Source organism: Acartia tonsa, chromosome 11, assembly GCF_053477335.1.
Source record: "Acartia tonsa isolate MP-2025a chromosome 11, ASM5347733v1, whole genome shotgun sequence".
NCBI classification, from domain to species: domain Eukaryota; kingdom Metazoa; phylum Arthropoda; class Copepoda; order Calanoida; family Acartiidae; genus Acartia; species Acartia tonsa.
The window spans coordinates 13,947,171-13,961,197 of record NC_137270.1 but is presented as its reverse complement, the minus strand read 5'-3'; the positions used below and the strand labels follow the sequence as shown (position 1 = coordinate 13,961,197).

The following is a 14,027-nucleotide window of genomic DNA, read 5'->3' as shown; positions in this document are numbered from 1 at the left end:
CTTATCTCTTGATAATGATAACAGCTTATTTATGTTTGTATAATGCTTAAAATCTTGATAAGGTTTCAAAGAAGGATATTTTCAGTTAGGGAGTAAATTAAACTTGTCCTCAATTTTCATAATCAAGATAGTTTATTCGTTGGCTAAAACACTTTAGAGACTTGTATTCTATGTGTTTTGGGTTTTGACCAAAATATGTAGATCATTTTCAATTTGTTTCAATTTATTTAATCGGATAATTATATCACATTAAGATTTAGTGTTAAAAAAGTTAAAAATCAACATGTTTAAAACATTCTGGCAACGATTATACAGTTCCTACACTTTCAAAATCGTACCTAACTACTACAGGAATAACAAGCCCAAATTAACGTAAAAATCTGTAAGTTCCGGACGTACAAACCGACCCTAATTATAACAAAGCATTGATTTTAAAAATATTTGTTCCTGAACTTGTAAAGATATAAAAGTTTACAGACACTATGTCAATATCAATCATTACAAACTTTTTTATTTAAAACTTATTACAAAAAGTCACCGAAACTAAATTGGTAAAAAAAAAAAAAAAATTAGGGGGGAAGAAAGGGTTGGAGATTTATATTATTGCAATTTCCTCCTCCCTCCTTGTTTTTTAGAACAACAAAATTCAGGGTGCCTAAGTAATAAGATATTTTGATGTACACCCCAAAATATTGATGAACATAATTACCCCCTTCTACAAGTCAAAAATAATGGTGGGAGATTTTGGACACTTCTAGTTTGAACCCCCCAATCAATATGTAAAAACGAATGAGATAGGTAACGTGTTAGTAAATCTTTGGGGACATGTATAATTTACAATCCAATGTCCCATCCCTTCCTGACAAAAGTAGACCACATGTATAAAGAAATGGAGTCAATGTCAATCTAAATGTTTTGTAAGAAATGAAACTTTTTTTGTAGCAAGGCTTTTCAATAATGAGGGTCAGTCCGTGGTTCCATCCCTAACGGATAGCTCCTATCTATGGTTTAAGTATGTTAGAATTGTCCTATAGATTTCAAACTTGGTATGATGATTCCTGTAACAGTTAGATATGACTTAGAAAACGTATCAACTTTATTTTCATTACCAGAAAGTCCATATATGTCAAATTTAAACATTTTTCATATTCATTTGTCCTACTGTTTGATTTTAGTGCTACGCTTCTATTCTTGTTATTTAAAGAAATAAAGAGCTAATGAACAAGAAACCGCTATGTCCATACAATTACAGCAAAACTTCTCATCTCATTATATAGAATCTACCAAAATAATGCATAATTAAACTTATCTTTATTCTCAAATCCTATGATATAAAGTAGTAACGATTTTTGTTTTGACAGATTAAGTTCTCAGTGTCAGGGAAGCTTTACATAAGTCTAGGGATGGTGCTATCTTTTAGCTATTTTATAATGTGATAGACATGCGAACACCATTAACTTTTATAATCTTTTGAGTAAAAAGCTTGCAGTATATTATCCTTAGAAAACACAGGGAGGGGGAGGACATTAGATTCTAAATTACACTGGAACCCAATGTTTTACATACATGTTCTCTCTTTTGTTCGTTTAAAAAGCTTAGATGCTTTAATCTTGATTGGCATCTAGGGGCTCTATATTCGAAGGGCAGAAAAATAGCCTAAAACCATACCCAGACTTATTTAAAAAAAGGAAATAGCTTAAAACCATCTCAGAGCCCATAAGAGTCTTCACTGTAAAGAAGAACCATATCAGTTCAGCGGTTAGTGAGATCCTTCGCTACAGTCGTCAAAAAAGCTTATTACTTTATATTATAGGATAATTGGGTATGTAAATCAATTTATCATCCATTGTCTTATCCCTGATAAAACAGAACAGGTGGCAACAAAATAAAAAGATTACAGCTGATCTTCTCAATATCTGCTAAACATATAAATATTTCCAACTGAATACCTACCTAACAATTTTAATTTTGCATGATGATCTTTTTTTAACAATAATCTACAAATTTTAAAACGTTGCAACCCTGTTATCGTTATTAGAAAGGCCATGAAAAATATGATGATTTAAGTTTTTTTTGTATTTTTGTTGAGCATAATGTAAAAGCTAGAATCTCTATAATCAAGTCTAAAAACTAAAGTACATATTAAACATCTTCTAAGTAACTTCGGAATTGATTTGCAAATACGTTAAAATTTGTTCATGTTCGTTAATCTGACAGTCAAATTTGTTGAGTATCACATTTATGGAATTTGTTATCCTTGTTTAAGGAAAACCTGTAATTCACACCCATTATAAAAAGTTTAATTATCAGATACTATATGTTAAAAGTTATTGGTAAAAAAGTTTGGACCCTGGAAGTTTGTACTAACCAATGAAGATTTAAAGAGCAAACGAATAATAGAGCACGTATTTATAAAACTTACTAAAGCACATTATAATTATAATTTAAGTAGGATCATTTTATTTTCTCTTGTCCTATCGCTGAGCTGTTGTGATGCGCAAATTTTTTTTTTTGTTTGTTAATGAAAGCTTTACTGTGTTTATGACCTTACTCAGGGTTAACGGGGTAAGACAATTAAAAATAAATCCTCAATGATGGTTTACAAAAATTATTTCTTCTGAAATTGGAGTACAACTTAACCAAGATTAAATAAAAGTACCCAAAATTTTGGGCCAACGAATAAGAGATCGTGTAAAAAATTTGGGTACCAGTAAAATTTACAGTCCAATGTCCAATAGGACAATGGGCGATAAAGAAAGGGGTAGGTTTCTGGTAGAATCCGTAAAGGTGTGTGTTTTAAGGCTTAAAAATAGTAGTAGAACGATAATATTCACTAAATATGTGTATTTGTTATTGAAAAGAACTATAGACAATTTTTTTAAGTTAACATAAATTTCTAAATATTCGGGAGGTCGGAGGACTTTGTTCTGTAAATTTTACTGGTAACCAAAGTTTTTTAAACATAAATTCTGTAAAACATTTGGTACTTTTACCTATAAAAATCTAATTGTGTTGGTTCAATCTTTTTAAATTGGTCAAGCCGTTTACTAGATCTTAAAGGACACACACGCACATACATACTATATATAGGATTCAATTGAATATTTAAATACTGATTTAATTCAATCTTTAGATGAAATCTAAAAATGTTTTTGAAACCTTTGTCTGAAGGTTCTAACTAACACAATAAAATTCTTCCTTACCTCTAAAGCTTGCAGCATGGCCTTGGCAAAAACATCAGCATCATCTTTACTGCTGAAATTCAGTCCATAAACCTGAAAAACCAAAAAACTTAAATCTTTGAAAACGAAACATGCAGCGAAGCATAAGAAAATCACGGAATGGACAGACGGAAGTGAGTTAATGAGAAGATGTGTTCAGTAGTCAAAAAAGGTAGGGAAGGCCCGAAGCCTTTATAATAAATGAGCATAAAAGGCAGACATACTTATAAAACAATATATAGACTAGATGTGCAAAGGCTATAGAAATATTAACTGAAGTATTCATATGTTTATCCAAGAAAATTACAATTACAATCCCCCATAATTGGTAATAAAGATTGAACTATGCACAAATAAGTTTAGTTGCCAGCGAATTAGAAAACATGTTTATAAAACTTTGGGGACCAGTATAATTTCTAATCCAATGACCCCTCCCTCCCCTAAGATATGCTAGAGGAAGGTAAATGAACGGCTGGATTGATGCAAAGCTAAAACCAAAATGCAATGTAGTATGCATACGATTCAACAAGGCTAGAATCACCAAGAGAGGGAGGGGACATTGGGCTGTTTATTACACTGGTCACCAAAGTCTTTTAGCGTTTTCTTATTCGTTGGCTCAACAACCTTGATGACTTATATTGGTTGGTTCATTTAGATGAGTTTCCTAACGTTTCAACCACTAATTGTAATCTACAGAAGTCCATCCAGTAATATAAAGCTTTTAGAACATTTAAAAACACACTTGACAGCTAAAAAATCATATAAAGCGTCCTATTAACAAATATATTTTTATTAAATGCGAGTTCTTTGTATATTTTTTTGGTCTGTCTAATAACTGTTTAATAGGAAGCTTTATTTAAACTGTAGGCACTTTTAAAATGTAATTAATAAAACCATATAAAAATTGTAGTATATAAAAGAGGACTATCCATGAACAAGAGCAAGTGATTCTAAGCATCTTCCAGCCTTGACCCATAGTATTTTTTTAGAAAATACACTAGGTTTATGTTTAATATTTGCTTTATCGACTAAAAAGTTAGGTTTCATCACAGTTTTATATGAAAAAACTTTGAAATGTTAAGCATTGTTTGGTGCAATATCATCGAATGTTTTGATGAGTTCAAACTGTTGTTTAAAAGCTTTGACACAAAAGTATATTATTGTGATTAAAAATGTATATCTAGAAAAAGGGTTGGTAACTTGTAAACAGTTTAATTAATGTACTTTTGCAATTTACAACATTTGAAGATTTTCTGCAGTGTTATATTATTTTGTCCTTTGAACACAACAAAGCATTTGATGATTTTGCTTTAAAAATTGATTTACATTTTAAAGTTTTTTTCATATAAAACCATGGTGAAACCTAACTTTTTAGTCGATAAAGCAAATATTAAACATAAACCTAGTATATTCACTAAAAAAAATACTTTGGATCAATGCTGGAAAATGCTTAGAATCTTCTGCTCTGGTTCGTGGATAGTCCTCTTTAGCAGTCTTACATGGACATACTGCAATATTATTACCAACATAGACGTTCATTTCATTTAAAACAAATTAAAAGAGTATTAATATAAATTTATAAATAACAGGGATATAAAGGGATAAGACAACAGAGATAAATTGATGCACATATCCAATGATGATACACAAAAGTACTCCTTCTATAGATTACAATTATTGGTTAAAACATTTGGACACTTAAATTAATAAACCAACCAATCAAAATTAAAGAAAAGTGCCGAAAGTTAGGAAGCTAATGATAATATAAAATATTAACTATTAACTATTGGTAGAAAAATTAAGGCACTGCTAGTTAGAAGCAAACAATCATCCTATTATATAAAGTAGTAAACGTTTTTGTCTGTCCCGAGGGATCTCGCTAACCGCTGAACCGATATTGTTCTCCTTTACAGTGAAGATTCTTATAGGTCCTGGGAAGGTTTTAAACTATTTTTGGGGAGGGTGTCTACACCCCTCCACCAAAAAAATATTATTTTACTCTTTTGAAACTCAAATTTAAAATGGGATGAGGTCGACTTTTCCCCCTCCTACCTTAAGTGCCCCTAGAGGCTTTTAGGGGGCGTAGCACCTAGTAAATTAATGAAAGTACTAGTTAGAGACCAAAAGAATAAGAAAAAGTGTCTATAAAAATCTGATTGCCAGTGCAATGTTCTCTCCATAAACAATAAATAAAAATTGGATGGAAGATTAATTCATCATACATTGTCTTATCGCTGCAACCCTTGTGGAGAATGTAGATGCTTGGGATTTATGTTAATATCAAATACATTAAGAACATCAAACATCTTTCTAACATATTTAGGAACAGTAATAAATATTCGTAAAACAGGATAATGATGTAAATAGCGCAGCAATAACAATATCCTAGTGGTCTATTAAACACCCCCAATATGATAAACAAAGTTACCACATGTGTAGAATACAATTATTGGTCACTGCTGGTTGTACAATTAATAAAAGTGTTGCTAAAAGTCTCCAAAGTTTTTAAAGCCAAAGCATGAGGAAACATGTTTATAAAACTAGGATACTAGAATAATTTACAGTCCAATGTCCCCTCCCTTCCTTCCAGGCCTTTATGGATGTTGCCATCCTTGTATAATACCTGACAGAGTTACTGAAATAACTATTTTAAACTTTCATAATTATATCAACCCCCAAATATACAGTGTCGGAAACTTGTAAGGTGTTTTATCACTTCCACAAAGTGTTTCATTCTCTTCAAATAGACACAATCATTTTATGAAAGTATAAAAAGGATGTCTGTCTCTGTCTGTTATTTAAGATCTCGCTAATCGCTGACCGATATAATTCTCTTGTACACTTTAGCTTCTAACCAGCAAAAATTAGCCCCCAACATTTTTTGGGATGGTTATTTTGCCCTGTTTAATAAGATGAAAGGAAGAATAATACAGAGATTTTAAGGGATAAAGAAGATGAATCTATAAGCACCCAATACTTAATTATAGACTGGAAAGTTTTCAAAAGTAAAGTCCCCAAAGTTTTTAGGCCAACAACTAACTTATTTTAAAAATTTGGGTACAATCAGGATTAACAGTCCAATATCCCCTACCTCCCTGGAAGAAATATCAAATATTCCTTTTGCTCAGACTTTATATTATTTGTACTTTGCCCTAGGGGCGTATTCAGGACTTGAATAGGGGGATTTTTTTATTGGTTGAGGGGACATTGGACTGAAAATTAGATTTGTACCCAAAATCTACTTACTTGTTCCTCAGTCATTGGCTTCAAAACTTTGGGGACTTGATTAGTTGGTTCAAACACTAGCAGGGTTACCAATAACTTTATCCCTGTAAAGGGTAATTTTGTTTATCATAATTTGTCTTATCACTTAAGATCCATGAATCTACTGTAATCTACTATCTTGTTAGTTTATAGATGAAAAAATCATGAAATACTTTGCCATAAACTCATAAGATAATGGACGATAGAATACTATACATCCCCAGTTATGATAAACCAAAAACTCCTTCTGCAGATTATAATTAAGTGTGTACACCACTGCACTGGTTGGGAACCAAATCCAATTTCAAATGAACAACCCTACATTTTGGATATAAAACTTTGGGTACTAGTGCAATGTGGGTGCATAAACCATTCCACCAATTACGCTTATTATAATCTACTACTCCCCCCTGTTGTTGTTGAAATCATAAATCATATAGAAATCTCAAGTTTCTCAAAATATAGACAGGGACAAAGACAAAGATTCTTAAATAATTTTTGTAGAATTGAGCATCTTGAGCTTGAAGTTGAGGGTTGTGGTATTTTATTTTAAGAAGTTATAAAAAAAAGTGGTAGGGATATTATTCTTCATTGATAAAACTAAACGTCCTATTTCTACAATGAAAAAAAAGATAGAGGGGACATTTTAATGTAAATTACCGTTGAACCCAAAGTCTTAAAGAAGCCCTCTTTCATACGATGGACCAATAACGTTTAAAAATCTTTAGGCATTGGTTGCTTTAAGTACCAGTGTCAAAACCTTTCAACCAATTTTTAAAAACAAAATGGGTAATTTTGTTTATTATTATTGGTAATGTACATAAATTTAACTTCCATTGTCTTATCCCTTAAGATACCTGATGAAACCCAAAGGCTTAACATCCATAATATTTACTAATAATATCATAGAAATATGATTCAGAGTTATACTTCTGAATCTTTATCACTAGTCCATGTAACAAAAAGTATTATTTCCACTCACTGATCATAACAAAACTTAAATTTTTAAGGAATATTTTTGTGTATGAAATCTACATTTAGTCCAATGTTTTAACTTTCTAATTAAAAGAAATGAATGAAATAAATAACTACTCTATTCTACTAGGGTATGTCCAACTGTGAAAGAAATATTTGACTGTAAATTATTCTGGTACCCAAAGTTTTATAATCACGCTATCTCATTCATTGCCTTAAAAAATTTGGATACTTTAATTAAATCTTGAATGGTTGCTTCAAACTAGCAGTGTCCAAACTTTTCAACTTGGCGGTAATTTTGTTTATTACATTGGAGATGTACAATCCCTGTATTATGTTCAGCAAGGCAATAAAAATTAATCCCATTACTTAATTTTTGTTAAGAACAAGAGTTATGCAACAAAGTATTATGTATGAAGATTATTTGTGTGCAAAAAGGTGAAATTTGATACGTGATTTCCATCAAAGTGCCTTTCGAGCACTGAAGATCCCCCCTCTTAATTTTGGAATATGCAAAAAGTTGAAGATGGAGGAAACAAATTTTTATCACGCATTCTCTAACTTTATGGGGCTACCCAGAACCAAATATAACCTAACCTAGACTAAATATATAAACACACTAAGCCATACCCCGTCTCCCTTACTTTTTTTCAAAAAAAAAGAGGGAGGGAGTTGGGGGCTCGACTAGGAATTTAGAAGGAAAGCTCTGTGAAATTTAATATGTTTATGGGAATCATAACTCTAATAGTTATGAGATAATCAAATGGAAATGGTTTTATTACAATGTATCAAGTTCAAGGTACTAACATTTCTAAAAACTAATTAAAAGAAAAATCGTGTCCATTTGTAGCGAGGGAACAGAAGTTTATTTCTATTACTGTAAATAATATTTTCTTTTGGAGAGTGTTATGATATTATTGAGCATTTTTGTATTAATTTCAACTTAGTTTATAAGCAATTAAATTATAATTTTCATCTTTAATTGGATTCATACTTTACACTTATTGATAAAAACCAAATAAAAAATGCAGCTTAACTTTGACAAAACGTTTGATTCACATTTATTAAAACTTAATATTATTTAGGAAAGGTCCAATGAAAGATAATTTAATCTTAACTCTAATTAAAAGTGCAAGAAAAATTAGGGAAAGTAAGGCTTGCCTTGGAAATTAAGGGATAAGGCAGTGGAAGATAATTCAATGTATACCCAAATTACGATAAACTAAAGTACCCTTTCTGTTGATTGAAGATCAGATGTTTGTCAAGAGTTAATAAAAGTTCTTTTCTCAAACCTTAGTTTCCACTAATAATTTTAATCTACTTAAGGGGTAATTCTAATTATTGTAATTGAGAGTGTGCATCAATTTATCGTCCATTGTCATATCCTTCTGATGTTCCTATACTATAACTTGTATCTAGGCCATATGAGGTTCTCTAACCCCTGCGGGGCTTCCACCTAAATGTCAAACTAACCTGTTTATTATCCCTCCATTGATGAAATGTGGGTGTGGCCTGATTGTATTTTAATCCCTTAAGGATAGCACAGTTTATCACAACCTAAACAGAAAAAGAATTCCTGTAACAATGTGGTATAATTCGAAAAAAACGTAGGTACTAGTCAGTACACCCTTAATGAAATGTCTGTGTATAAAGAAGGATCTTGCTCACCGCTGGACCAATACGGCTCTAATTTACAGCGAAGCTTTTCATAGGTCCTACGAAGTGAAAACAGCCTTAAACCATCCAGAACCAATGTTAGGTTTTCCTATAAAGGAGCTCTCCATCAGTTATTAGCGAGATCTTAATGTACAAACAAAATAAGATATGATACTTGTATATAATTATCTATCTAGATATTTATATACATTTCATTATCATCTAATAAAGTTAGTATATAGATAATGTATATAGTTTATATAAATAAATATCCACCCTATTTCCATGCATAAGAACACTGAATAAAATTCTGTAAAATTAATAAACAAGTTTGATTATATCCAAAAGTATCGTAGTATATAAAGGCTAACGTTGTAAATAAGCAAGGTTAACAAATGTCCATAAAGCGAAGGCATACTAAAATTGTAATATCGATTTCAAGCTAATTATGACGAGTCCTGTAACAATTAAGTTCAATTTGAAAAGCGTAGAAACTCTATAATCATTACCAGAAAGTCCGTTTGTCCAATTTAATCATAATAATTATGTGAGCTCTCGCTTTTATGTATTGTGTCATCCTCGTTTTTTTGTTGAATATTTTTCCTAATCTCCGTATGCATAATTAATCTTTTTAAAGTAAAGATTCCCCTCGCTGAGCTGGTATAATTAATTCTACTATATTACATAACATACATGGATATCCCTTTCATCTGAGTAACCTATATTTTAACAGATTAACAAATTGTAATTTGTTAACAAACCTTCCATTTTTAAAAGATAAAACAAGGATGAAAACATCCATAAAAACGAACCTCGCAAAAAAGCCATCAAACGTGCGAGGTGTCTAATTATTTCAGAATATCTAAAAATCATGAGTTTACAAAATGGATTATAGAGTTTCTACGCTTTCTAAATTTTACCTAAATTTCTTATATTCCTATAAGTCGATTAATTAACATAAAACAACACACAAATCTTCACTAAAATCTGAGAAAATGTTAATTTAGTTTACTGACTCTGACGGACGGACGGACTGGCCCTATTATAGAGTAGCTTAACTTCCCAAAAATAAAAGAATCTATAGCTGCCGACAACTCTGAATGTTATATTGATATAGTTATGAGTGTCAAACGGACGGACTGACAGACTGACCCTAGCTGAAGTGTAGCTTCACCCCCCCCCCCCCAAAAAAAAAAACAACAAATATTTTGTTACCTCATGGTCTTGAAGTTTTCTGCCAACAACTCTGAATGTTAAATTGATATTGTGATGGTAAATGTGAACCTGAAATAATAACAAGATTGGTTTCCATGAAAACTTATGCCTTTTGAAATGAAAAAAAAAAGAATTTTTAACAGATTATCTTTATGAATATTGCAATAGCATGAAACTTTAATTTAAAGATAAATAAAATATAAGTAAAAATGAAATGATATTTTTTATATATTACAATCATGAGGGGGAAGGAGCCTTTACTCGTTAGTTTTTTAATTAGGTCAGGTTAAGTTAAGTTAAATCGGGTACTGGTTAGACAAGCAGAGTTAGGGAACAGCAGAAATAGTAGGCCACGCAGGAGTTAGGCATAAGAAAAAAATTAAACTCCCCCCCCCCCTCCCATAATTTTAGATTTATCTAAAAAAAAAACGAGAAAAGGGGTTTAGAGCTCAGTAAGCGCCGGTACTTGAAAGGGAAAGCACCAACTTGGGTGTTATTAGATTTATATGACAACAGTTCCTACCTTGCTAAGGCCGTGACTAGAACCAGCGGGAATCCATTTTTTGTTGACATCATCGTACACCATGACAGAGGCACGCGCAGCTGCTATACTCTGCTCCGGCCGCTTTTCACTGAAACAAAATAATATTATTTAATTATTGTTTTATAAAAAAAAAATAGCGGCTACGCTCCTAGCATCTAAGGACTCTATTTTTGAAGAGATATGGAAGGGCAGAAAAATAGCCTAAAACCAGTCTCAGACTTATTTTATAAACAATAACCTAAAAATATCTCAGAACCTATAAGAAACTTCACTGTAAAGTAGAAACATATCGGTTCTGCGGTTAGCAAGGTCCTTGGCGACAGACCAGAGAAACTGAAAAACCGGTTGATAATATCACTTAGAAAGCTTCAATTGGGTCCTAAAAAGCTATTTAATCCTTAAATAACTATTTTTAACTCGCCGTTCGAATACAACGCCCCTTGATAGTAGTTAATCCTAATCTAAGTACGATATTAAGTCTTATTTAGGAAATTTTTTTTTAGGCAAATAGTAATATAGTTGAATTAATAAGAATTACATGCTTTAAAATGAATTTTAAAATGTTAAATTCAACCCAAAATTAGCAGATAGGCCCCCAGAAAATAAATGGATAAGACAATGAACGCTATATTGATGTACAACATTCCTATTTTTGATGAACAAAATAACCTATTTTAAAGATAAAAATTATTGGATACTTCTTATTTAAAGAGGCTAAAATCTTGAGAGAACGTGCTTTAAAAACCTTGGGTACATATATAATTTACAGTCCAACATACCTTTTCTCCCTGGATAAGCCCCCAATATTTGCAAAATGTAGAAAGATTTATACTCGTAACATGTTATAATTCTAATTAAACCCCTCAGTAAAATATTCTAAAAATTCTAACATAAAAAGAACCTCATTGCTCAGCAACTTGGAATTAGTTTAACAAGTATGATAACATCCATAACAAAAAAGCAGATAAAGAACAATACTAAAATGGTAAGGAATCAAAAAAAGTTCTTTTCTGGCAAGTATTAGCATTAATCTTATTATAATTTCTTATTCGAAAAATTCTCAGACAAAGGTTGAAGTAAAGGGGGGGCACAGTGGGATTTTTGGTCATTTTTTAAATTTCCTCAATTTTGAGTTAAATGTCCCAGGGGCTAGTATTACCATTCAATAGTTGCCATGCAACAGATTTTTTTATATACTACAAAATTAGGCAAAATACAGCCGTTTTGCTGAACGTGGTCAAAGGAATATTTTTAAAAAGTGAATTTTTTCATTAAAATCATCATACATTGCTTTTCCTACTTTTTCCTAGAATAAATTGGTGTAAAAATCTGATTAAATGATATGTAACAATATTTCATTGATATATACAGATGTTTCTACTTTAAAATGCAAAGAAAAATAAGAAAAGTTGTCATAAATCTGTAATTTAAAATCCAAGAACACCTAATATTGCATCTTAAAATAACATGTATTTTTTACGTTTAAAGGTTTTTCTCACTTGGGGCTACGAGGTGCCAAAAGTTATTTAGGCCCTGATTAAATTCAAGTATTCGTAATTCAAGATTAGTTCATAACTCTTGGCACCTCATAGCCCCAAATGAGAAATCAAGCTTAGAAAATAGATACTGTGAAGTTGTATTAATATAAATTAAATACCATTATGAAGTCAAACTACAAAAAATTGATATAATTTAATAACACACGTATTTAATCTTTAAAGGTTACCTTTGCGTTTTTAATAGTGAAGCTATTCTGTAAATGATACGTCCGTCTGTCGGTACATCTGTCCGTTAGAAACATTATTAGGGAAAACGTGAATTTCTCGGCTACTATTTAAAAGACTTTATTACCATACTAAGGCCTTCAGTCTATCGGTAATGGTCTGACAACCAGTTGATTTATATTTGAACAAGGATGACAAAATTCATAAAAGCAAAGCTCTGAAACGGGGTGACAGACAAACAGCGTGAATATGTAAAATATATATAAATAAGTCTTGTCAAAATTTTGCCTAAATTTGTTGCAAAAGTTCTTAAATATAAAATATTGTTTAAGGGTAAACGGTCATTATTAGGAATTGATTATAGAGATGCTTCGCTTATGATATTGTACTTAGTTATAATATAAGTTAAAAATCAACATAAACGTATTGACATTCTGGTAATGATTATTGGGTTAATATGCTTTCCAAATCGTACAGAACTAATACAGGAATCAATAGAACAATTCTAGCATGCCTAAGTTAACGAAAAAGCTAAGGTTACGGACGCAGGGACGTACGGACTGACCCTAATTATAGAAAAGCTACGCTGTAATTTTAGATAGACAGCTTTTTTTGGGGGGGGGGGCGGGGAAAGATTTACCTCATTGATGGTAATGCGCCCCTAGCATCTAGGGTATTCAAAGGGATATAGAAGGGCAGAAAAATAGCTTAAAACAATACCCAAATAGACGTCCAAGGGGGGGGGGGGGGGTAATGGGGCGATTACCCGCCCCCCAAACGAATTTGGGGGTGACCCCCAAAATTTATTTCATTTTACCCCCCCCCCCCCCCATTTAAAATTTACCCCTACCCTGGGAGTGCCGTAGGCACCCCCAACCATTTACCCCTCCCAAACAATTTTGGGGGGGTAAATGCCCCCCCCAAAATAGAAAATCTCTAACAAAAAAATTTTTGCGCGCTTCGCGCGCATTTTTGATACTAAATTTTAGATGAAATTTAAATTACCCCCCCAAAAATTTTACCCCAAGGGTAAATTTTGGGGGGGTAAACAAATTTTACCCCTGACAACAGATTTCAGGAGGGGGTAATTACCCCCCCCAAGCAAATTTTACCCCCGGGGTAAAAATTTTGGGGGGGTAAAAAAAATTTGCGGCGCGCTTGGCGCGCCATTATACCCCAGCCAAAACCAAATTACCCCCCCCTTAAAAAAATAAAAAGCTTGGACGCCCCTGAATACCCAGGCTTATTTATAAAAATTAAATAGTCTAAAACCATCCTATAAGGTCACATGATTTTTTAGTAAATACCTGTATTAGTGCCTCCGCTGGAACATATGTGTGGACAGAATCTAAATTTGACCCAAAAAGACGCAAAAACATGATAATGAAAGACCAGATTCGAAAAGAAATTGAAAAAGAATCAGGTATT

At 32.0% G+C, this 14,027-nt stretch overlaps 1 protein-coding gene across 4 annotated transcripts in view; it reads right to left on the bottom strand.

The window, feature by feature from the left end:
* The window catches only part of ena (ENAH actin regulator enabled), a 151,234-nt gene that overhangs the window by 39,757 nt on the left and 97,450 nt on the right, over positions 1 to 14,027 (bottom strand). For all 4 annotated transcript variants that reach the window (XM_080176879.1, XM_080176878.1, XM_080176880.1 and 1 more), the window contains exons 2-5: positions 10,855 to 10,963; positions 10,332 to 10,400; positions 8,934 to 9,017; positions 3,204 to 3,275 (exon numbers count right to left, since the gene is read on the bottom strand). In XM_080176879.1, the coding sequence (XP_080033005.1) occupies positions 3,204 to 3,275; positions 8,934 to 9,017; positions 10,332 to 10,400; positions 10,855 to 10,963 (334 nt within the window). The remainder of the gene's footprint in view (positions 1 to 3,203; positions 3,276 to 8,933; positions 9,018 to 10,331; positions 10,401 to 10,854; positions 10,964 to 14,027) is intronic.